This window comes from Lepus europaeus, chromosome 18, assembly GCF_033115175.1.
Source record: "Lepus europaeus isolate LE1 chromosome 18, mLepTim1.pri, whole genome shotgun sequence".
Lineage (NCBI taxonomy): Eukaryota > Metazoa > Chordata > Mammalia > Lagomorpha > Leporidae > Lepus > Lepus europaeus.
The window spans coordinates 45,489,847-45,514,478 of NC_084844.1; the positions used below are offsets into that span (position 1 = coordinate 45,489,847).

General features: G+C 58.8%; 1 protein-coding gene across 1 annotated transcript; it reads right to left on the reverse strand.

The window, feature by feature from the left end:
* Window positions 1-1,262: 1,262 nt before the first annotated feature.
* TRARG1 (trafficking regulator of GLUT4 (SLC2A4) 1) lies at window positions 1,263-19,493 on the reverse strand. The gene is made up of 4 exons (XM_062175095.1): window positions 19,110-19,493; window positions 11,778-11,910; window positions 4,938-5,029; window positions 1,263-1,601 (listed from the first exon to the last, which is right to left on the reverse strand). Exons 1-4 carry the CDS (start codon window positions 19,491-19,493, stop codon window positions 1,263-1,265), a joined length of 948 nt encoding a protein of 315 aa, XP_062031079.1.
* Window positions 19,494-24,632: the final 5,139 nt, after the last annotated feature.

Below are 24,632 nucleotides of genomic sequence, written 5' to 3' on the forward strand. Positions count from 1 at the left end.
GTGAACCAGACGGTGGAAGATCTCTCTCTCTCTCTCTCTTTCTCTCTCTCTCTTTCTGTTTCTCACACACACTCTCTCTCTCTCTTTGTAACTCCGTCTTTCAAATAAATAAATCTTAAAAAAAAAAAAAAAAAGGATTGTGATGGAGGAGAAACAATCAGTAAATCAGTCAGCGTGGGCTCTCCTGCTGGCAGTGCTGTGATGGAAATATGGCTGCTTTGAGTGGCCCTGGGGAGATTTTTGGTTTTTTTCTGTATGCTTTTTGCATTTTCCAAGCTTGCCAGATTGAAGTCGTGATTAGAATGAAATCAAGAGGGAACAACAGCCCTTCACATCCTGGGGAGAGCCACCCTGCAGCAAGCAGGTCCCCACCAGGCACTGGAAATGTAGAGGCTGGAGGGAGATGCCCCCACCTGTTTCCCCTGTTTTCTGTCCTGTTGTCATGGTGGTGGGTTTATGCAGAAGCCCGGAGCTGGAGACGAGCCGGAGCTGGAGCCAGAGCAGCAGGCCTGGTCGCCTGGAGTATGTTTACCTCCTCCCTGTTCAACCAGCCAAGGACAGCTCCCCCAGGCCGTGAGCAAAACATGAGCTTGATCCTCTGGGAGGGCAGCCCCGCCTGCCTCTCGTGGGACATCCTGAGACCCTAAGGAGTCTCTACCAGCCAATGAGCCAGAGGGAGCCAGCTGGGGCCTCTGTGCCCTGGGGCCTCCCAGAGCCCCCAGCCAAGGGATGAGTTTGGGGAGGACTGTGGGGGTCTGGTTTTAGGGGTGAGAGCAGATCCCACCTCCCACCAGCCCTTAATGGGGGGGGGGGGGGTGTTGAGGGAGACTCTGGAGACAAGAGCCAGACTGGAGTATCCATTCCTACCCTTGGGAGCTCCCTGGAGGTGGTGCACAGGGCAGGAGCTCTTTGGGAAGGGGGGCGGAGCTAAGAGCTGCTCTGGGCTTTTCGGCTGCACGGGCAGGAGAGGCTGGTGTGTCTGAAGGGCCAGGTCCCAGGGAGACTGGAGGGCCTACTGCCCAGGGCCCTCCACGGAACAGCTTCGCAGCATCCAGCTGCCATGCAAGGAGCACTTAGGCAAACCTTTTACTATAAAGCGCCTGCAGCCGTATATTCAAAACAAACTGCTTTTTAAAAGCCTGGAAGCAAAATGCTCAGATATTCACATTGATTGTCTCAGCTAATGGATTACGGGGAATAATTTTTTCCCCCCTCATACATTTATCTATTTTTTAAAATTAAGTTATAAAAGTAATGCGGACCTAAATGTTTGTTGTGAGATTCCAGCGATACAGGGCATACGGAATAGAAGCCGAAAGGCTGCCTCCATCACCTCCATCCCCGGCTCCCCAGCCCGCGGGCGACGACGCAGAGCACAGTGCCTGTAACTCACTGGGGTTTGAAGGATGACTTGCACACGGCCGGGCGAGGGCAGCCAGAGCCAGGGCGAGCGTTGAGCTGTTAGGGGCCTCAGGGGCACTGGTCCCCACGCCAGGGTCTGCCCAGGAGTGCCCTGAGGGCACCAGGGCCTCCTCTCTCCCAGAAGCTTCGGAATCCTTGCTACAGCTTCCTTGAGGAACCCAGACCAAACTGAGAAATTTCTAGAAGAAAATTCTCCATGCGGTGAAAAAAACGAGAACCTCTGGACGTGTGGCACACACTGAGACCAGAATGGAGGGGGTCTCTCCCTCGCCTCCCAGCTTCCAGCCTGACCTTCCCCCACCAACCCCCTCCCCCCACCCCAGCAGAGCCCCCTGGCAGCCTGGTGCTTGACAGCCCCTGGGGCTTTGAAGAAAGCAAAGATGGTGTGGGGCCCTGGCTGTCCTTGGGGACCTAGGTCAGGTCAGCCTCAGCGCTCCAGGCTCCCGGACGCTGGGCCCTGGTACTGCCCTTCTAGCCCATCCACGAGCAGCCTCCCTGGTCCAGACCTACGTGGTTGCCACGGCGACCTAGTCAGCTGACCCTGTTGGGGACAGGGTCTGGTTCAGGGAGTCACAGAGCCCAGCAGGGCCTCAGCAGCAAGAGCTGCTCCCACAGCCCGATCAGAATCCGCCACCCTAGCGCTCAGCCAGGCCTTGGCGTTTGGCACAGCAATTAAGCCGCCACCTGGGAAGCTTGCATCCCACACTGCTGTCCCGGCTCCGGCTCCGTTTCTGATTCCAGCTTCCTGCCAAGAACTCAGGTCCCTGCTACCTATGAGGGAAACCCAGACCTTGGCCTCAGCCTGGCCCGGACCTGGCTGTTGTGAGCATCTGGGGAGTGAACCAGTGCATGGAAGGTGTGTGTGTGTGTGTGTGTGTATGTGTGTCTGTCTTTCAGATAAATAATTTTTAAAGTTACAGCCAGTGAAACTTAGAGGGCAAACTGGACACCTAGATCCCCAGCAGTGGGAGGAGTCATGGTGTGCAGCCATTGCAAATGGAGTTCACACGGAGTTTTAGAAATGCACAGCATGGCCGGCTCCGTGGCTCAACAGGCTAATCCTCCACATGCGGCGCCGGCACACCGGGTTCTAGTCCCGGTTGGGGCTCCAGATTCTGTCCCGGTTGCCCCTCTTCCAGGCCAGCTCTCTGCTGTGGCCAGGGAGTGCAGTGGAGGATGGCCCAAGTGCTTGGGCCCTGCACCCCGTGGGAGACCAGGAGAAGCACCTGGCTCCTGCCTTTGGATCAGCGCGGTGTGCCGGCTGCAGCGCGCCAGCCGCGGCGGCCATTGGAGGGTGAACCAACGGCAAAGGAAGACCTTTCTTTTTTTTTTTTTTTTTTTTTTTTTTTTTTTTTGACAGGCAGAGTGGACAGTGAGAGAGAGACAGAGAGAAAGGTCTTCCTTTTGCTGTTGGTTCACCCTCCAATGGCCGCCGCGGTAGGCGTGCTGCGGCCGGCGCACTGTGCTGATCCGATGGCAGGAGCCAGGTGCTTCTCCTGGTCTCCCATGGGGTGCAGGGCCCAAGCACTTGGGCCATCCTCCACTGCACTCCTTGGCCACAGCAGAGAGCTAGCCTGGAAGAGGGGCAACCGGGACAGGATCGGTGCCCCGACCGGGACTAGAGAGACCTTTCTCTCTCTCTCTCTCTCTCTGTCCACTCTGCCTGTCAAAAATAAAAAAAAAAAAAAAGCAGTGCGTGGCAGGCGGTCTACAAGAAAATGGCCCTTTAAGCAGGGGCTTGGCTGCCCACTCAGTCCAGGAGATGCCAGCACCCCCTGCTCCTCTTTCTTAGACACCCCCCCCCCACGGCGTGCTGACACCCCTCTGCCCTTGGCGCTGTGTAGACAGCTTGCAGGAGGCTGCTGGGGATACTCAGCTGAACCTGCTTCCACCACAGCTGTGTCCCGTGACCATCCCCTCGCTGCAAGGGAGCCTGGGAAACAGCCTTGTGAGCCGCAAACACGGATGCCCCAAGGAAAACCCAGGTTCTAGGAGGAAGAAGGTGTAAGTGGGTGCCGAGTAGTAAGTAGCAGTTCAACCAGATGCACAGCATCAAGGAATCAGCTAATCAGGAGTCCGTGTAGGATTCTGGATCGTTCTTTCAACGTCCTCCTTCCCTGCCAGCCCCACACACAGAGGCCCCGGCTGGAGCCTGACTCACCCTCGCCTGCCCCCACTCCTCTGAAGCTCTGACCACGCACAGACAGGTGCGTCCGCTCCTCCCAAGGCCCTCAACAGCAGTGAGGGAGCCTTCATGTATTATAAATATCCTCAAAAACAGCAGCCGGTGTTTGTTGAGTGCACGCTGCCTGTCAGAATAGTGCCAGGTCCTTCTCATGCCTCCTAATCCTAGGCCCCCCAGTGGAGGCCCAGAGCGGGTAAATGAGCCAGCCACCCAACCCAGGGGCGTCTGGACTTAGGGTCCCAGATGACCAGAAGCCTGGGCTGGGGGAGGGGCACCCTGGGCCCCGGGGCTGCCTGCAGCTCCAGACCTGTGAGGTCTTTCCTGGGCCTGCCGGGCCCTGAGCAGGGGAAGCCCATTAAGCAAAAAGGAGGAAAGGCTGAGAGCGGGGCTGGGGAGGAGCCGGAGGCCTCCTGCAATGCTCGGAGCTTCCTTCCCCCCATGAATTATTCACGCCCACGGCCAGGCAGCAGATGAATAATGCAGGCGGCTGAAGCCCTGGCAGGTCCTGGCTGCCTGCAGCCCTCCTGGAGCCCCGCGGCATGCACTCGGGCTGTGCCTGGGGCAGCCAGCTGCCGGCCCCGGGCTGGGTGCCGAGGCCGCGCACACCCCTAAGGAAAGGGGGCTTCTTGTGGTTTCTGCACCTCCTCAGCCCACGTCTGAAGCTGGGCTGGCTGTGGACGGAGGAGTCCCTGCCCCAGGACAGGACAGCAAGAGACATCGCAGCTTCTCCGGGTTCCTTCCTCCTCCAGGCCTGGGGTCCGGGGGATGGGGACCCAGAGGAGCCCCCGGTGTTCATTTTGGTTTTGAGTAGAAGCTCCCATCCACGCAGCTCTGACACACCTGCTTGGCTTTGCTCCATCCCTCGGAAGGTTCCAGAAGGTCCACGATTCCTCAGAAGTTGCACTTTAGGGACACACCCACTGTGACCCTCCAACTTCCTCCTGTCCAGACTAGGGCTGCCTTCTCCCCTGGGCCTGGGCCTCGGCCTCATGAGAGAACGTGCTAGAAAGTGCAGGCCTCGGGTCACAGTTGGTGGCAGCATCCCACATGCATGCCGGTTCTGGTCCTGGGTGCTCCACTGCCAATCCAGCTCTCTGCTATGGCCTGGGAAAGCAGCAGAAGATGGCCCAAGTGCTTGGGCCCCTGCACCCGCGTGGGAGACCCAGAAGAAGCTCTTGGGTTCTGGCTTCACCCTGGCCATCTGGGGAGTGAACCAGTGGGTGGGGCATCTCTGTCGCTCCCTCTCTCTAACTCTGCCTTTCAAATAAATGAAATTTTAAAAAAGTAAGTGTAGGCCTGTCTGCGAGACGCCCCACCCGCACCGACTTACCTGGGTTGCTTGCGTCCTCTCCCTCTGCTTCTCATTCAAGGAGGGTTGCCGAAAGGCAAGACATCCGGAGTTTCTGTCTGTTACAGGAAACCCTTGAAGGAAAGAGAGGAAGGCAAATCATTCTGTGTCAAGGGCAGAGACCCACTGGAGAGGGCAGGGCCCAAAGTGCTGCTCTCTGGAGCTGCTTGGTTTCGGTTTTTCTTTGAGAAAGGGACAGTCAGACGACAGACACTCACTGGTTCACTCCTCACACGCCTGCAATAGCTGGAGCTGGGCCAGGTCAAAGTCAGGAGCCGGGAACTCAACCCAGCTCTCCTACGTGGGTCACAGGGACCCAACGACTTGAGCCAACACTGCTGCTTCCCAGGGTGCGCGATAGCAGGGAGCTGGAATGGAGCCACATGTGGGACTCGAACCCAGGCACTGTGATACCGGAGGCAGGTATCCCAGGCAGCACCATAACCACTGCCGATCGCCGGCCCCAGATGTGGGGTTTGTAAAGCTCAGGTGGTCCTTGTGTGTGGCAGGTGCACAGCCTCCTCTGGGCCGGCTCACTCCTGCTGTGCAGAGACTGAAGTCCAGGGAACAAACCTGCCCAAGACCACATAGCCGGTGTGTGAGAGGCTTGGGGCGGGGAGGGTGATCTGCCTTCCTGGGCACGCGGGCTTGTCCCCGGCATGGGTCGGGGGTGGGAAGCAGGCAGGAGGGCCGGGAACGAGGAGAGCAGGGACTGTGCAGCGAGGGTGCTGTGGATCAGGCTCAGGAGAGGGGACGGCTGTGCTCATGGTCACCTCCTGACCTTTCAGAGGGGCAACCAGGTGCTGCTGCCCCCCTTAACCCTACGTAGCTGGCAAAGCCAGGGCCACAGTGGCCAGTCAGGTCCTGAGGACTGGGTTCCGGGGGTGGGGGTGGGGGCAGCAGTGGGCCAAGTTTCCCCCAGACCTGTCGGGCCGTGTGTGCAAGCTGAGGAGGCAGGCCCAGAGTTGCGGCACCATACGTGGTCGGACCGGGAGGGAGGGGCTCAGCCTTGGCAGCCAGACCAGTGCTGGGTGAGGAGCAGGGAGCAGAGGCACCCAGGCTTGACCGAGCCATTGTCTCTGTGACCCTCCTGCATCAGCCCCACGTCTTCCCCGGCCACAGAGGGAAGTGGGTCAGAGTCGACAGCTGAACTGGGGGTGGAGAGCTACCTGGGTGGCCTCATCCCAGCCTCACGTTCAGATCTAGGGAGGCACAGAGAGGGCAAGGAGCTTGCCCAAGGGGGCTCAGCTAAAGTGGCCAGGCAGGACTGGAACCCAAGCAGTGTGTCCCAGCTCCCAAGCTGACCGCCCATGTCCACCCTGCCCTGCGCCCCATCCCAGCCTCTTGCCCTCGTGCTGCCCACAGCCTCTCAGCCCGCCCTCCTCTCTGTGGGCTGCAGAACGGGCCCCACTTCCTCCCCTGGTGTGCTGGCCACAAGTCCACTTTGGGGTCGGAGGTGTAGGGGCCAGGGCAGTTCCCCATCCCTGGCTCAGCCCGTTCTGCGTTCCGGGCCATGCTGTGTCCCTGGACAGCGCCTGAGCCTGCCTCAGCCTCAGTTCACTGGTGTGAACCCAGGGTGAAGACCCTGCTCGCCCCAGAGAACAGCGAGTGGATTCATCCGTGTGGGACGTGCCCAGAGCGTGTACAGGCAGCCAGGGTGCTTTCCTGCCTTGCTCTCTCCAGGCCTAAGATGGTTGTTCATATAACGGGGCTGCAAAAGGTTCATGGAAATGGAATTAAAAGATAAGCTTGGGGCCAGCATTGTGGTGCAGTGGGTTGAACTGCTACTTGTAGTGCCAGCATCCCATATGGGTGTCTGTTCATGTCCCAGCTGCTTCACTTCTGATCCATCTCCCTGCTAATGTGCCTGGGATAGCAGTAGAAGATGGCCCAAGTGCTTGGGCCCCTACACCCATGTGGGAGACATGGAAGAAGCTCCTGGCTCCTGGCTTTGGCCTGACCCAGCCCCAGCCATTGCAGCCATCTGAGGAGTGAACCAGCAGATGGAAGACCTCTCCTCCTCCTCCAGCTCCTCCTTCTTCTCTTCCTCCTCTTCCCCCTCTTCCAATTCTGCCTTTCAAATGAAATAAATAATTTTTTTAAAAAGAGAGAGAAACTTAATCTGGTGCAACAACTTTTGAAATACAAGCATAGAGTTTTGTGATACACATTTCCCACGAACTTTTTGAAGATCCCTTAGATGTGTGGTTTTCACATTTTTTAAAAATTTATGTTCAAGACAGAGCTCCCCAAATGCCTGCAGTAACTGGGGCTGGGTCAGGCTGAGGCTGGGAGGCAGAGACTCAACGACGTCCCTCCCTGCTGCCTCCCAGGGAGCACACTAGCAGGGAGCTGGAATCGGCGGCGGAGCTGGGACTTGAACCCAGGCCCTCCAGTATGGGCTGTGGCATCTTAACTGCTGTGTTAAACACCCTCCCCACAAAATTGTTTGCACCCAAAGAGACTTAACTCCATTTGCCATGAACTTTTTGGAGGACGCTCATACATAGAAAGGACAACTGAGAGAAGATGGGACTGGTGTTACCCACGCATCTTACAGTTGGGGAAACCGAGGCCCGGACAGGAGGAGTGCCTTGGCCAGAGGAATGCCTGGGTGGGCTGTGGCTCCCGTGTGCCTGGCTCCCCAGTGCGTGCCTCCCAGCCTGACCCCGGGCCCCTGAACCCCACAGCACAGACACAGGCCGGAAGTGAGCATGTATGTGCAGCTTTATTTCTCTCCATGCCACGAAATGCAGAGTCACTGGGGTGATGGGGGCGGGGGGGGAGGGGATAGTGCCCTGGGCCAGGGACCCCTGTGTTCATGCAGCTGGCAGCTGGGCCACTGTCCTTCCCAGCTCTGGTGAGGCCTGAGGGCAGCAGGCCCCTGCCTCCCTCTGCTCCTCTCTCCTCCACGCAGGCCGGGGCCTCTGGGTTGCTTCTGCTGAGTGGGAGAAGGTTCCAGCTGAGCACTCCCTGGGGTGCCTGTCGGGTGCTTTTACCCAAGCAGGAGTCTTGAGAGTGAAGTGTTGGGGGGAGGGTGTATCCAGTGGTGCCAACTGTGGAGGGGAGGGCATACCCAGGGGTGCCTAATGTGTGGGTGGACTGTGGCGAGGGAAGGCGGCTGCAGACGGGCCTGCCTTGTTTCCCTGTGTGACCATCCCTGAATCATAAGGGTTTGTCCCTGGGTTGCTGAAGCCACTGCTCAGGGCCCCTCCTGCCAGAGCCCAGGGAGCTCACAAGTGACAAGTACACCCCAAGGTCACGTGAGACACGAGGGTCTGTATTCTGGTCCCAAGCTCCTGGCAAACAAACCTAGCCAGGCCCTGCTTCAGGAACAGGGGATGTTGGTGTTTGCCCCCCGGGGCCTGGGCACTGACACAGACCCCTCAGCCCAGAGAGATCCCCGCCAGCACCCCTGTAGACAGGTGTTGAGGGGCTGAAAACCAGGGGGAGGCCCAGGCTCTGCTCAGCTGTCCCCTGGGCCCTGAGACAGAGATCCCGGCACCTAGACCCTGCTTGCAGGCACTGGGGCGGAGGCCCAAACCCGGGGACCCTTCAGCCAAGCCCTTGCTCTCTCTCGGGGCTCTCCAGACCCAAGAAACAGCAAACTTTCCTAAGAGCGCCAGCCCAATTCTCAGCAGGCAACACAGATGCCCCTAAGGGCCCGGGAGCCCATGAGAGGTCCCTGGGGGTGGACCCAAAGCATCCTCCAGGGGAAGCCTTTGGCATTAGTGGACAGCCAGGGACACCAGGCCACACACAGAGCCTCCGACGGGGCTGACCTGGGGCCTGAAGCTGTGTCCACCTGAGCCAGGCCCTGTGCCATTCTGGGTGGGCTCACTGACTTGTCCCCAGGCTGTGGAGGGACCTCCCCTTCCCACTTGGCCAGGTTGGGTCCCAGGCTCCAGCGCAGGTGGGAAGCAGAAGCTGACTGGCTCGTGCCAGGGGCCCACGCCGGGGTCAGCGTCCTTGGCAGAGATGCTTCTGTGTCCCTCATGCCATGGAGGACTTAGGAGGGGCTGTCGCCTCCGTCCCCGCCTCTGAGTTCCAGGCACTGGCTGAGATCAGCAGACACAAACTGTCTGCTCTTCCCCTCTCCAGGAAAATACAAAAGATGAAGTCCCCGGTGTTGGCTCCAGGCCCGCAGCCGGGGGAGGAGCTGCTCTGTGCCCTTCCCCACCCCAGCGGTCTTGTGGGGGTAGGGGCTGGTTTCCCCTCTTTGTGGCAGTTGAGGCTTCGTGGTTGATTCCAGGAAACTGTGGGGATGAGCAACAAGCCGAGGCACTGGGGTCGAGACGCTGCGGAGTGTCCAGGAGATTGAGCCAGCAGGTGCGCTGGCCGCACGGTCCGTTTCCCTTCCTTCCTTCCCTCCCTTCTTCCTCCAGATCTTCCCATCTGATGTGGGCTGGCAGTGGGGTGACTTGGGGGTGTCCCTCCGAGTGTGTGCTCTGGAGCTTGGGGACAGTCACTTGGCAGTCACCGTGCTGTCCTCTTGCGGTGTGGGGGGTGCGTAGGGTCAGAGGCTGCAGCTGGCCAGGGCCTGCCTCTGCTAACATGGCGCCTGCTTAGTTTTGTTTCTTATGAACTGCAGAGAAAAGAAACAGAGCTCAGAACACTGCGTCAAGTCCCTGGCTGAAGGATTTGGGTTTTTGTTTCCTAGTGAGAAATGATAACAGAGATAAGGTACAGGCTGGGGGAGGGGAGAGTTCAAACCAAAGAGGAACTGAACTGCAGCCAGTGAGAGAACTGCAGCTTGGTGATTGGCTCAGAGGTGGGCCTGTGACCCTAATGGGGCCAATCAGAATCAGCCCTGGGACATTTGCAGTACCATTTTAACAAAAAGGTATTTCTCTTTCCTGCTTAGTCTCTGGGCTGATTAAAATGTGTGCCACTGTCAGGGCCACTGTTAGAGCTGCCGGTGGCCACCCTGCCCAGGCCTGAGCCACCCCAACAGAGTCCTGTCGCCGTGGCGTGAGCACCTGGGTGCAGCTCAATTTGAGTTCAGTGGTTGGTTCAGTGTCAGTCACCTGCCATCCAAAGAACCCTGGCTAAGCTGACAAGCAGCAGCAGGACGAAGGAACCCGAGGCCCCTGCCCTGGGCCCGTGAGCTGCAGCCTCTCTGCACGCCAACCACACGCTGCTGGCAGGAGGAGCTGAGGCTCGGAGAGCTTATGGAACAACCTCACTCCGCACAGCAAGAAAGCAGAGGACCCGGGTTGTGAAACCAGGCAGGCTGATGACAAACCCGGACCCTTCTCTCTCTCCCAAGTGGCCAAGGTTGCCCTTGGTCCCAGTGCTGAATCCCAGGTTTTCTCCCGCCCTCTGAGCACTGGAGACCAGTGCCTCCCTGACGGGAAGGACGGAGTCCTGAGGCTCTGCCTTTCTGACAGGATCCCGGGTGAGGCCCCTGGTGCATCCATGGAGCGAGTTTTCTTTATTTTATTTAAAAAGCAGAAAGAGAGAGAGAGAGAGATGGATCTTCAGTCCACTGGCTCACTCCCCAAATGCACAAAACAGCTCAGGGCTGAGCCAGGCCAAAGCCAGAAGCCTAAAACTCACTCAGGTCACTCGTATGCATGGCAGAAGACCCAACCACTTGAACCTGCTGCCTCCCAAGGTGCACATTAGCAGGGAGCTGGAACCAGGAGCAGAGCTGGGACTTGAACTCAGGCACTCTGACTTGGGAGGCAGGTGTCCCAAGTAGTATTTTTTTTCTAAGATTTATTTATTTATTTTTTGTTTGTTTGAAAGGCAGAGTTACGGAGAGGGAGAGAGAGGTCTTCCATCTGCTGGTTCATTCCCCAGATGTCTGCAATGAGCTAATCTGAAGCCAAGAGCCAGGAGTTTCTTCCGGGTCTCCCATGCAGGTGCAAGGGCCCAAGGACCTGGGTCATCTTCCACTGCTTTCCCAGGCCATAGCAGAGAGCTGGATCAGAAGTGGAGCAGCCAGGATTCGAACCAGTGCCCATATGGGATGCTGGCACTGCAGTAGTCTTAAATGCTATGCCAAGCACCTGCCCCCATGGAGCAAAATCTTTTTTTTTTTTTTTTTGATAGGCTCACCGGGTTCTAGTCCCAGCAGGGCCGCTGGATTCTGTCCCAGTTGCCCCTCTTCCAGTCCAGCTCTCTGCTGTGGCCCAGAAGGGCAGTGGAGGATGGCCCACGTGCTTGGGCCCTGCACCCTTATGGGAGACCAGGAGGAAGCACTTGGCTCCTGGCTTTGGATCAGCGTGGTGCGCTGGCCACAGCGCACCAGCCACAGCGCACCAGCCGCAGCGGCCATTGGGGGGTGAACCAATGGAAAAGGAAGACCTTTCTCTCTGTCTCTCTCACTGTCCACTCTGCCTGTCACAAAAAAAAAAAAAAAAAAAAAAAAAAAAAAGCGAAGCAAGCATGGGATCCTCTGCCTGCGTGGCGTCACCAGGGTGACACAGACACATTCCTCCCCGCCATCCCCACCATGCGTGGTGCTCTGGCAGGTCCAGCCACACTTTACACGGCACAGTGACCTCGCTGCCCTAGAGATGCTCACACTGGCCCCTAGGCGGGAGCCTTCTTCCTGCCACTGCCTGGGTTAAAACCCTGAGGCTCAGCCAGGCCGGACGTGGGCCCCGGGCACCCGTCCTGTGCTTTCCCCATAGCCTTTCCTGTTGATTCCCTTGCCAGGCAGAAGGGACCCCCTGGGGTCCCTTCTCTGAAGTGAGGGGATAGGGCTGTGGTCCCCACAGGGGCTCTTACGCTTCCCCACCCCGGGGGGCCAGGCTACCCCTGGCTGCTCACACTGGGCAAGCTGCCTGCCTCTGCCGCAGGTAGGGGGCTCACCTGTGAGGTTCACAGTCACCGCCACGATGATGATGATGATCCCCATGATGATGAAGGTGATGCTGAGCAGCCGGGCCATGCGGCCCAGCCTCCGGGCCCCGTCCAGGTCCCCCTGCTGCACGCTGCTTCGAGACTGCAGAGAGAGGAAAGGCGGGGACCTCAGGACGGCTGTCCATCGGGCACAGGGGCCTCGGCAGCCCTGCAGCGGCCCCTCGCCTGGGCCCCCCAACACGCCCTGTCCCCAGTGCAGCCCCCACACCAGCAGCCCTCCTCGGGCAGGAGGAGAGAACTCCTCCCAGAGCAATGGCCTGGCCTCTTGTGGGGGCCCCTCAGCAAGCCTACAGCAAGCACAGCTGGAAACAGAGCCTGGCACAAAGTAAGGGCTCAATAACACATCGTTGTCGCAGGGGTCTCAAATAATCAGAAAATAACCATCGCCTGGCCTGAGGCCCTGGGCCAAATCCACACAGTGCAAGAAGAATAAGGGGATTTAAATACATAGAAGTTTTTAAAGAGAAGGAAGGAGCGGCCCATGGTACCATCTCATGCAGGGAGGCCACGTGCGTGTCCTTGGTGAGTGAGCTCGGGTGCAAGGCAGGGGGCAGAGGGGCGGGTGAGGACCAGGTCGTGGTGAGGAACTTTAGCAGCGGGTAGAGGCGGCTGTGAGAAGTGTGGCTGTGGATGGCGGAGGTGATGACGGAGTAGCTGCGGCCGGTGGTTCTTCCTGATGGGGGAGGGAAGGATCCAGCTGAGAGGGAGGGGAGGGGTCGAGGCCAAGGAGTGATGGGTGCCACAGTGGCTGGGGTGGCAGAGAGGCGGGGCGAGGCCTGGACCCGAGCCCCCAGGGGGCGTGTGGACAGGAGGGGGACTGGCTACAAGGAGGTGCAGGCGGGCTCACACTCATACCGCGACAGGCCTGCAGGTGCCTCTGGGCAGGGAGCTGTCCATGTTCATGCCTCCGGGACCAATGTCGTCAACAGGGAGGAGGGAGAAGGTGGGTCTGGCCTGAGGACTGGTGCGACAGCCCATCCTGAGGCTCCCAAGCCCACCTGGACGCGTGAGCAGGTGTGGCCGCCAGCTCCCGGCAGAGCCGCCTGGAGTGGAGCAGAGGTTCTGCGGCCAGGCCACCGTGGGTCCCTAGCTGCGCCACCCTGGAGGAGTGGCTCACCTTTCCAGTGCCTGGGGTTCCTTGTCTGTGTGATTAGCATGACAACAGCACCACTTTCTGGGGCGGTTGAGGGATACGGCAGAGCTTACGATGGGGGCTAAGCCTCCAGCGAGTGCTGCAGCATCGTGTCCGTATCCTATCAGGGGAGTCTCTTCCCCGCTTTGGGTCCGAGAAGGGAGAGAAGCACAAGGCATCGACCCCAGAGGGGACCGTGTCTGGTAAGTCCTGGTGAGATTACAATGGTGTCCCTGGCACTGTCGGAGGCGCCCCAGGTGGGCTGTCAGTCACAAGTTCACTCTATGTCCAGGAAGCCACTACACCACCTTTCTCTGTCCTCCCTCCTCCTCCTCTGCCCTCTTGCCCACTCGATGTGGCAGCAATGGAAGAGGGGGACGTGGGAGGCCCCTGGTGTCCATGTCCCCTTGGAGCACTGTGCTTCCCACATCCTCACCGCTGACCCCAGCCTCAGCCAGGAGTAAGGCTGTCCGCTCCAGTGGGAACCCCAGGCCTCTTCCCTGCAGCTCCCATGCCCAGGAGAGAGTCCTTGCATCTCCCCTCCTGGCCTCATCTCTGTCCCCCCCACCTGCAAATACAGTCAAGTGTGAGCTCCTGACCACCTCTCTAATGTCCCTCATGTCTGTGCCCACCTCCCCTGCCCTAGCCCATGCCCTCCACTTGTCTCATTGCACGATCTCACAGCCTTGTCCCTGGGCCAACCCAGTCATGAGACCCCCTGAGAGGGGTGCACGTTACGCCCCAGTGCCTGTGCACATAGGGTTCGTCACCACGTCGCCTCCTTGAGCTCCTCATCCCTCAAGAGTCACCTGCGGAAGAACCTCCCTGGGTTCCCATAGCAACTAGCCAGCCCCCTGCTCCCTTACCACTTTGTGTCATTGCTTCCTTCTCCTTTTTTCATTTTTATTTGAAAGGCAGAGAGAAGAGAGAGAGAAATCTTCCATCCATTGCCTCACTCCCCAGATGCCTACAACAGCCAGAGCTGGACTGAAGCCAGCAGTCAGGAACTCCACCCAGGTCTCCCACGTGGGTGGCAGGGGCCCAAGGACTTGAGCCATCACCTGCTGCCTCCCAGGGTGTGCATTAGCAGGAAACTGCATTGGAAGCAAAGTAACGGGCACTCAGACCAGGCACCCCAATATGGAATGTTTGCATCACAAGCAGTGAGTTAAGCTGCTGCACTTGACCGAATGCCCCCCCGTCATTGTTTCTCCTATTTCACTCTCCTTCCCTAGACAGGGACCTCCTGAGGGCAGGGACCATGAACCCCATCTTGGTATCCCCCACATCAACCTGGGGCCAGGCCTCAGCAGGTTCTCGATACATGCTTGAGGAAGAAGAGGAAAAAAAGAGGGGGGAAAGAATGAGAAGAAACACTGCTTTAGCCAGTGGAAAGTTCACAGCTCATAGAAGACTCAGCAAAGAAGTAAGGGCAGTGGGCCCCACTGGAAAGATACCTGGCATGTGGGTTTGCCCACCCACTATCGGACACCACCTCCAGCTCCCTGCATCGCCAGCCTGGGGCACGGAACTCAGGAAATCAATGACCAGGCATCAGGAGGAAGAGGGGACAAAAAGAGAAAGCCTTCAGGGGTTTCTCACAAGTTCAGCTCTCGATGTCCTGGGGCTGCCTTGAATCAGTCCCCCCCGGGGACCCTCGGCTGTGAGCCAGGCGTGCAGGGGGAGGAGCAGGACTTGGATGGGGCCTCCCCGCACCTGCCAGAGAAGCAGTTGCAGGTGGCATGGTGATTCAGGACCATGGAGAGAGGCACACTGACTTGGCTAGGAGAGCAGGGAGGGGCGAGGGAAAGAAAGTCCAAGTCCACTCTCTTCTTTATGCACAGGGCTGCGTCCTCACATCTCAGACACCTGTGTGCTTTCGAGCCCCAGAGACGCCAGAGTTAGCGGCATGTGCCGCTGGCTGGGACCTGGCACCTGCTGAGTGAGAGGATATGTAAATGAACGGGAGTGTGACAAAAACGCACCCTCTTCAACACATCTTACATAATCAGGCCATCCAAAAACACCTAGGGAAGGACGCGTCAAAGCCGCTAAGTGTTCCCAGTTCCCACATGTTGTTGGAACAACATGCCGCTCTGAGTCCCCTACCTGCCCACTACACCCAGGGGGCGCCCTGAGAGGTGGGACGACCCCAAACGGAACTGGGGACTCACCCCTCCCTCTGACATTGCAAACTTGCGCTTCGCGCTAATGATAGCGACAGCAGCCCCTTCCGCTTCTTAGACACTTACTACGCACCAGACTCTGTTCGTGCACGCTTCAGGTTTTTTTAAAGCTGGAAAATGCAGGTGACAACAATGCCCAGATCCATGGGGGCTCCTTCAGGACTAGATGAGAAATTCGGGGCAAAAAAAATTCTGGGCCTCACATGCGGCAGGCGCTTGGTGATGGTTGGCAACGTGGACCCATGGACCCTCCACACCGCACGCCCTGGGTGCCCTGCCGTTTCCTTTTCCTGGGCCCTGAAGTCCCCTTTAAACTCACCTCCACAGCTGCACCCCAGCCCTTGGCCTCGCCCCATGCGGCTCCTCCTCAGAAAGTTCTTCCCCAGCATCTCAGTCTCCCCCTCGTGCTGCACCTGCCCTAGGATTCCCTGAGCCCCAGCTGTGACCACCTCCCCAGGCCCAGTCCCCACCCCCGCCCCAGTCCAGCCCAGGCCTTCAGTACAGCCCCTCAGCGGCCCTCACCAGCATCTTCTGAACTACCTGGTCCTGATCTCACTGTGGCCCTGTCCTGGTTGACCCGGCGCCCATGTGTGCCATCCGCAGCTCCAGGGGTGGCGCTCCCAGCATCACACAGGCTGTGGACTACCCCTGACCTGCCTGTTCCCAGATCCCCTCCCCTCTGCCCCCAGCCCCTGTGTCTCAGTGACCCTGCCCTGCCCATGCTCAGGGGTATGCAGGCCAAACAGCCCCACTCCACTGCCTGCCTGCCTCTACCCGGGAGCGGATCCTTCTCATGCCCAGACATCATCTCCTCCTCTTCAGGGACCCTGCCTGGGCCTCTATGTTCCTAGGGGACCAGGACTGTACAAGTGGCCAAGCCAGGGGACACCCCCACCCTCTCTCCAGCCCCTGACTTCTCCCTGCTTACTCAGACCCTCCTCGAATCTCACTTCGAGAACCCTCCTCTGCCCACTTCCTGCTGACCGCCCTGGAGCACTGTGGACGGCCGGGAGCCCGAGGCCAGCTCAGCCCCACCCCCACAGCCCCTAGCAGTGCCCTGCCTTCCGAGCCCATTGCTGGGTTCATACCTGCACCACCCCTGCGGTCTCCCTGTTCTAGACCATTTCCTACAATGTGATGGAGGATTTTTTTAAATTATTTTTATTATTTGAGGGACAGACAGAGAGCTGCCCTCCACCAGTACAATCCCCAAATGCCCACAGTGGCCAAGTCTGTGCCAGGCCACAACCAGGAGCTAGGAACTCAATCCAGACCTCTCACATAGGACCCAACCATTTGAGCCATCACCACTGCCTCCTGGGGTCTGCGTTAGCCAGAAGCTGGACCCAGGAGCTGGTAAGGGAACCAGACGCTCTGATATGGGATGTTCTGGTCCCAGCCAGTGGCTCCACCACCAGGCCACACGCCCACGCCGACTCTGGTTCTAGAACACAGACTTCCCCCATCTTGAGTCTGCTCACGCCTTTGAGGGCTTCTCAGAGCTGCTAGCATAGGACTTAGCTTCCTGGAGGGAGCCGCCTCCCTCCCTCCCTGTTCCAGACCCGCACCTTCTGCCCCGCCAGGCACATCATCCACGCCTCTCATCTATCAGCGCCTTGAGTGCCAGGTCGGAGAGAAGCGTTCTCACTTACACGGGCCTGGTCACCCTCTACTCTCATCCCTCAGAAGGACAGCCTGCCATTCACGACACCTGGAAGATGAGTGAAAAACTCTAACAAGGTTCCAGAAGCCCCCTCTGTGCTTGCCGTGACCTGGTCCAGACCTCCCATCCAGGCCCCTCTCTGATGGTCAGTCCCAGCCCCGTCAGCCCCTCCATGTCACCTGCACCAAGCTGGGCTCCCAAGACTGAAATCTGATACCCTCCTCTGGGCTCCAAGCCCTAGAGACTGAGGGATTCAGGGCTGGGGGTGGGGGTGGGGGCCAGGTAAAGGGGCCAGGGTCTCTGGGAGAGGAAGCAAATGTTCTAAGATGGACTGGGGTCAGGTCGCATGTGTCTGAGTGTCCTGAAAACCAGTGTACACCGTAGCTGGGTGAGCTCTATGGTGTATGGCTTAGAACTCAGTTAGCTGTTTAGAAAGACCCATGGTGACCCCATGGCGCACTGGGGAGACTCCCAGCGCTGCCAAGTGACTGAGACCACGAAGCAGCACCCAGGCAGTGCCGAACGCTGTTCTCAAGTGCTGTGTGTGGCTCATGTCTTCTCACGCTCTCACAACCCTCTAATGTAGGCAGGATGGTCATACCCATTTTGTAGACAGTAATACTGAAAAGAGAGATCTGAGCCACTTGTCCAAGGCCACCATTACTCCCTTGTGTAGCATGGGCACTTCTTGGAATATCTTGTAAGGGCCTGTTCACGCTCTGGAGGCTCATGGGAACTGGGGGTGGGGTCTGGCCTGGCCACTGCTCTCCCTGTGCCCAGCCCAGCAACTGTCAGACCAGACTCAGGAGCCTGGGAAGGCTGTGGAATTGCGCGGGGGGGGGGGGGTGGGGGGGGTGGGGGGGGTGGCCTTCTCCCAGTCTCAGGCCCATAACAAAGGCAACTCCTTCCCAGCCTGCCCTCACCTCCCGCCCCCACCATGGATTCCAGCAACTGTTTTCTCCTGAGCCCGCCTGTGCCTTCCCTCCCCAGGGCCTGCCTCCCCTCCTGGCCGCCCGTCCAGAACCACTGGCTGCACCCTGGGGCCTGGCTCTGCCCCCTCCCACCGCCAACTGTCCCTGGGTGCAGTGGGCAGCACAGGAAGCTCCTCAGAAGGCCCTGCCCTGGGCCCTGCCCCACCCTGGCTTTGGAGCCCATGCCAAGTCCCGGGGAGTCAGGACTGCTGCCCGCGCCCCCTGAAGTCCTAGCAGGCGGCCCTGGATTTGCTGGGGGCAGGGCAGACTTTCTCGCTGGCCACCAGTCCTCAATGAAGCGGACAGAGATGTTTGAGGAAAAATGAGCTTTCCCGGGGGGACACATTGTGGGACGACCCCCGCTCCAGGGGCTTGGCAGTGGCTGAATCAGCAGTGGGGCCCTTAGCGGGAAGCAGGCAATGTCCCCAATCCCATGCCCCATGTCCTGGCCCTGACCAGCCTGGGGCCAGCAGTCCATGCCTACCTGCTCCAAACCTCATCCCCAAAGTCATTGCCATACCCAGTCTTTCAATGTCTCTCCTTTCTCAGAATTCACCAACAGTTGCTGTGAGATCCCCTGAAAGTGTCTCCAGCCAGATGGCATGGGTGGGGACAAATCACTCGAACACAACAAAGGGGCAGACTCAGCCACACAGCCCCCTTGGCAAGGCTGACCGCGCCCCTGACTCTAACATTGGGAAAAAGTGTCTCCCCTGCCTTGAAGAGACCCTGGAGTCACTGCAACCACCAAGGTCAGGGGTGCCAACAAGAACCACCCCCCCCAACCCCACACACTCCTTCCCCCAGGAACAGCCTGCAGACTCCTCGGGTGCCCCAAGGGAGCCACACCCGGCCCTTGGCGCACAGCAGGGAAGCCGCTGTCAGCTCCTGGAAACCAGAGGCTGGTAGAATGCCCAGGTGGCCCGGGAGGCCCCGCTCTCCTCCTGGGACCCCCTTCTGGAAGCAGCCTCTGCCTACTCCTAGGAATGACTCTCTGAGAAGCCACTCCACCTCACAAGCAGGCAGACCCCAGGTTGGCTTGGTGCCCTGCAGGATGTCGTTCCGGGGGTCTCCTGGGTCCCTTTACCCCAGCAAGAGCAGGTGCAAGTCATGCTGTGACTGCCAGGCACAGGGAGCCACGAGGAGAGCAGACAGAAGCTCTCTGGGGCCCTGGCCCCCATCTCCAAGGGGAAGCAGGAGGACAGCCAAGAAAGTGAGTCTTCTCCCAAGCACCCAGCACCCGGCTCTCTCCTCTGCACCCTGGGCAGTGAGGTCGGTGCCACTCACCCCAGGCCAGCCCTTGCCCCCGGAACAAGGAACAGTGCTTACCATGATAGAAAAGATAAGAGGGATGAGGTTGAGGGGCCAGACCGGGCAGAAGCAGGAGGCGATGGCGAGGATGAGGTAATCTTTGGGGACTTCTTGGTCCTGGGCGTAGGAGGTGGTGGCGATGGAGGATGCCCTCCGGGAGCTGGCCCGGGAAGGGGAGCGGGGCAGGGAGGCCTCCCGGTGCCTCTCCGAGATCACCTTGAAGGGCAGGCTGTGGCCATTCTCCAAGTCCAGAGCCCCTGAGAGGGACCTGGACAGACCCAGAGCCTTGTCGTCCTTGTCCGCCACCTTGGTGAGGAGCTTCTCCATCTCCGGCAGCTCCAAGGGTGAGGTGGAGCCCGCCTCCTGCACAAGGGGAAACTGAGGCTGCACGGGGTTGGCCATGCTGGCTGGGCCTTGGGCTGCTCCGGCTCCTGGTGCAGATGAGGGACTCTAGAGGGACGTCAGCACACCATGACCCAGCCCAGCACGGGGGCTTCAGGGCCGGGGCAGACGCATGCCTTGGGAGCCCCCGGGGGCCAGCTGGGCGTGGAGCTGGCTCTGGTGGGCTTCTCAAGGCCAGCTGAGGTCAGAGGCTGCGGCCTGCAGTTGCCCCGGCAGAGCTCGAAGGAAGCCGGAGCCTTCAGCTCCGTTCAAGTTCAAGGCCAACTTTGCTGGCGCTGCTGACAGCACAGATGGGCGGGGAAGCAACGGAGAGTGGAGAGGAGAATGCGCCTCTTCCCAGTGAGGCTTAGGCGAGAGCAGGGCGTGTGTGTGTGTGTGTGTGTGTGTATGCGCGTGTGCTCCACACAGCCTCCCTCCCTCTCCGCCCTCCTCAGAGACGCACTTCCTTTTCAATTCCCCCCTTCCCCAGAGAGCCACCCCAGTGCATTCTGCCCCAGCCCAGCCCAGCCCACAGGGACTCAGGCCAGTCTCTGGTTTCCATCACAGCCCCAAGATCTGCCCCTCTGGGCCGGGGGGTTCTAGATGGGAAAAAAACCCGGTGGGTCCCATGGGGCTGTGTCAGCAGCCGTCCCGGGGACTCTGCTCAAGCGGCTTCTCTTCCGTAGCGAGGGCCTGTGCTCCCGGCCCTGGGGCTATCTCGTCCCACTCAGACTCTGGTCCCAGCCCCTAGAGGTGCCCAGGGCCTCCGGCTCCAGGAGGGAAGGGGGACATGGGCACCTGTGTGGCCTCTGGAGAACCTGCCTGGACCAGCAGGGCCCTGGGACTGTTTCCGAGCAGCTGAGCAGCAGGTGGGGAAGTGGTCCCAGGAAGTGTTAGTCCCACTTCATGCCCATTAGAGCTTTTCCCCAGGCTGAAGACCGGCAGCCAAGAGCCCCGTGATCGGCTGCTCCAGGGGCAGGTGCCTCCATAGGACCTGCCCGTGTGCTCCAATTCTCTCCGCCCCCATTTCTACCTCCTTCTCTCTTCTTGGCATCTCTTGCTCTCTGCGCCTCTCACCTCTCTCCTCTCTCTTCTCTCCTCCTCTCTCCTCTCGTTGTTTTATCAGGATGAGGCGTGTGCATAAAGTAATTTTCAATCCAGGGTCATGATGCTGGCTGTTTGAAATACATCATGGCCTTTATAAACAAGGAAACCCCTCCGAGCGTGGCAAGTCCAGTCCCCAAGACCCCTGGGCTCCATGCTGGACAGAACTCCACCTTGCCACCTGGGAGCTGACCCCAGGCAGGAGGGGCTCAGGCCTTCTCTGGGGCTAAACAGGTGTTGGGGCCAATTCCGTAGCCTCAGCCACACATGGCTGTGGAGCCCTTGAAGTATGGTTCACGCAGGTGTGATGTGCTGTCCAGTCTAAAACACACAGGAGTTGGAAGACTTGGTACCAAAAGGCAGAATGCTAAACATCTCGTTCCCACTTTTATATGGATGGTATCATAAGAGGATAGCATTTGAGATCTATTGGGCTAGATAAAACATCATTGAAATTAATCTCAACTGTTTCTTTTAAAGCTCAAAAAAAGGGCAGTTAGTAGAAAATTCAAAAGGAAAAACGTGACTCACGTTTTAGGAGGTTCATGGAACTAAGATAATGCACACTCTTGACACATGGTCTGAAGACCACAGCACACTGGCGAGAAAGAATAAACCGGACATAAACAGGCTTTGTTGACTTAATAAAAAGAGAGACAAAAAAATCCAAGAAGTCCCCTGAGTAGTAAGTGGGAGGGAAGTTGCCTCTATGGGCTGGGGTTGGGGACCCAGATTTGCTCCGCCAAAATGCTGGTTTTGCACCGCCACCTAGTGGGGAAGGAGGGAGAAGCAGCCGAGGCTGGTGAGCCCAACCCAGCCAGGGCTCCTGTTCCCCATCTAGGTCACGCACACAGACCCACCACAGTATTCATCCTGCTGGGTGGGTTTGGTTTGCTCAGTGTTGATACAATAAATCTGGAATGTATTTTTAGATTAATTAATGAATTAACTTGAAAAGCAGAGTTACAGAGAGGGAGGGAGAGAGAGCGCACCTGCTGGCTCACTCGCAGTCAGAAGCAAGGAGCCAGGAGCTCCATCTGGGTCTCCCACCTGGGTGACAGGGGCCAAGCACTTGGGCCATCTCAGCTTCTTTCCCAGGTAGATCAGCAGGCAGTTGGATGGGAACTGGAGCAGCTGGGACTCCAACCATCGCCAGAATGGGATTGCAGTATTGCAGGTGGCCGCTTAAGCCCCTGTGCCACAAAACCAGCCCCAATACATGTTTTTTAAAAATTCATTTAACATGAAACTCAGGATTTAAGGAGATCTGGGAAACCTGAGCCAATCTCCTGCCGAAAGCAAGCCAGCTGTTGCTGTGAATTGCCTGAATGGGCGGGGATTGGCGGCAGGGGTGGGGGTGGGGGGCTGAGAGGGAGCCCACCTAGCTAGACAGGGCTTCACCTTGCTGCCCCGCAGCTGGCTGGCTTTGCTGCTGTCTGCCGTGGACACAGGGGATTGGAGATGGTAGGCCTTTCTCTTTGGCTCTTTCCCGCAGGGCTGTGAACTCTGGAAGGGGCAGGTGTACCCCCGGCTCCCTAGCCCAGGACCAAGCTGCCAGGTGAGCCAGGCTGTATGGCCCACAGGAAGAAGAAAGCACCAAGCCAGTGCCCAGGCCGTGTCCACTCTGACACTAACTCCTCTGCTCACCACGGACCCTAAGCATGAGGGATGCTGAGAGAGGTTAGGGGTTAGTGGGGAGGAGGGGGTTTGCACACTGGGGTCCTTTGGGGCAGGGAAGAAACCTGGAAGACAAGGGACATGACTTAGGCTATTGTGGCCTGGCAGTCCCTAAAGCATCGGGGAACCAGGGAGACCAAGGGGTATCTGTTAGGTTCCCGTGACACCTACACACCTGTAGAAACATGCATCTAATGTGGGCAGGTCAAAACATCTCAGAATGCCAGACAAACACTTATCTGGGAGCACACACGGACGGCCTCCGACTTTACAATGGTACAGTTCTCCACACTCGTAAGAAATCAGACTCCCAATTTTGAGTTTGGGGCTTTTCCGGGCTATGTGCAGCACAGCCACCTCTCATCCGGCTTGAGCCGCAGCTCCCAGGCAGCCACATGATCACCAGGGGAAGCCGCTGGCACCTGCAATGCTCGATGGGATATGCTCAGCAAATGCACTTTAAATGTACAATATTTCAACTTGATGATGGATTTATCAAAAAGTGACCCCAGCAAAAATCAAGGATCGTCTGATTCCGGATGTGTGTCCCCAAATGCATAGCCCTTAGAAAACAATAATTACTACCATACTGCAAACATTACAATTTATAAAACACCTTCCCATGCATTGTCTCCTAATAACAACTTGGTGACTAGACTATGCCTTAATAGCTTCCACTCAGCAAGTGACTGGGCACTGTCCAAAGTGTTTCAAATGCATTATCGCATTCAGTCTGCACAACAGCCCGTCGTGGAAGTACTTATTTTGTTCCAATCTATGGATGGGAACATCAAGGCTCAAAGAGCCTAGGTGAATTGCCCAAGGACACTCAGCTGGCGAGTTACATCCGCCTGCTGAGTTCAGCAGGCCTCCGTCTGCCAGAGATGCCCTCGCTGGTCCTGGGCTCAGAGGGGGTCTGGGCCAGAACCCGTATGTCTGCAGAGATGCCCTCGCTGGTCCTGGGCTCAGAGGGGGTCTGGGCCAGAACCCGTATGTCTGCAGAGATGCCCTCGCTGGTCCTGGGCTCAGAGGGGGTCTGGGCCAGAACCCATATGTCGTTGGATCCTGGAATTCAGGAAAGCAGGACACCAATCCCTTTAGGTTTCCAGGGAGTAAACACCTGGGGCTCAGACAACGCTGCAGCCCAGATCATAAAGGATGCTGCAGCAACCCTAACCAATGTGACTCCCCGCCCCCCTCAGGGGGAATCCTCATCCTTGTTGGGGGCAGGGGCTGGATCGGGAGCAGTCTGGCCCTTTCCTTTCCACTGTCAGGCTCGGTGGGCTGGGCTGGGGCCACAGCCCCACATTCTGCTCCTGGCCTTCGTGTGCACGCCAAGGGTGCCAGCTGGTGTCAGGGCTTGCCCAGAGCACAGGCACCTTTAATTAAGTCCTGAGTCCCGCCTCGCCTGCTGGGGGAGGCCTCACTCCGCCCTGGCCTAAGGGCTTCTGGCTTCTGTGGGTCCCCCGTTCTCAGCTGGCTGTGTGGAACCCTCCCCTCGACTGGCAAGAGCCCAGCTCTCCCAGGAGATCAGAAAGCCCTCGGCCACACCCTGGCACACGTGGGTCCTTGTCCCCGAAAGCAGCACCTGCCACGTTGCTCCCGTCAGCCTGAGCCAGGCCAGGCACCAGCTCATCTGAGCGTCAGGGCAGCCCCCCAGAATTCTCAGGGACAGCGAGCTGGTTGTGCCTCCAGGCCCTCCCCCCGAGGCATCCTCCCCAAGTGAGCCTGTTCCTCTTTACAGGGACCCTGGCCCCTCTACCCGGGAGCTCCAGTCTAGCAGGACTGAGTGACCCCAACCCTTGATCCAGCCTCCCAGAGCCTGGTCCAGACTCCCCTCCCGGCAGCCCTCACTGGGGTCCCACACACAGCAGCTCTGCAGGGAGGTGGCGCCATTCCCCTCTGAAGCCTGAACCAGCGCCCCAGCTGCCTCCCGCAGGGTGCAGGCTGGGCCCAGCATTCCAAGCTGAGCGCCGGGCCCGCAGGCTATCCTGCCTCGCTGGGACGCAGGGTCCCGCGGAGCCTGGTAGCGGACAGATAGAGTTTTCCCTTTTATTTGGCTGCTCCCAGCGGCCTCTCCCGGATCTGACGCGGAGGAGCGGCACAGGCAGGGGGCGAGAGGACCCCACAGGCTGCCATCAGACCGCGCCGGGCGCCCACCCACACTCCCACCCACCAGTCCTCAGTCCAAAAGCCCTGGCTCTCCTAACAGCCGCCAGAGAAAAACAGGAATCGATCGCCCAGGATCGCAAAGGCCTCCGCGCAGGAGGAGTCCAGCAAGTCCGGGCGGGCGGAAGAGCCGAGCAAAGTCCTGCTGCCTTCCCCCGAGCGGCCCCGGATCCCAGAGTCCTTCCCTCTCGGGTCCCAGCCCATTCTGCT

Excerpts from the sequence above, each read along its gene's own strand:
- TRARG1 (XM_062175095.1), bottom strand. The coding sequence starts at position 19,493 with ATGGCCAACCCCGTGCAGCCTCAGTTTCCCCTTGTGCAGGAGGCGGGC. Across the intron at positions 11,911-19,109 it reads CTCTTATCTTTTCTATCATG|TCTCGAAGCAGCGTGCAGCA; the intron begins GTAAGCACTGTT and ends CTCTCTCTGCAG. Across the intron at positions 1,602-4,937 it reads AGAGGACGCAAGCAACCCAG|AAATTTCTCAGTTTGGTCTG; the intron begins GTAAGTCGGTGC and ends ATTTTCTTCTAG.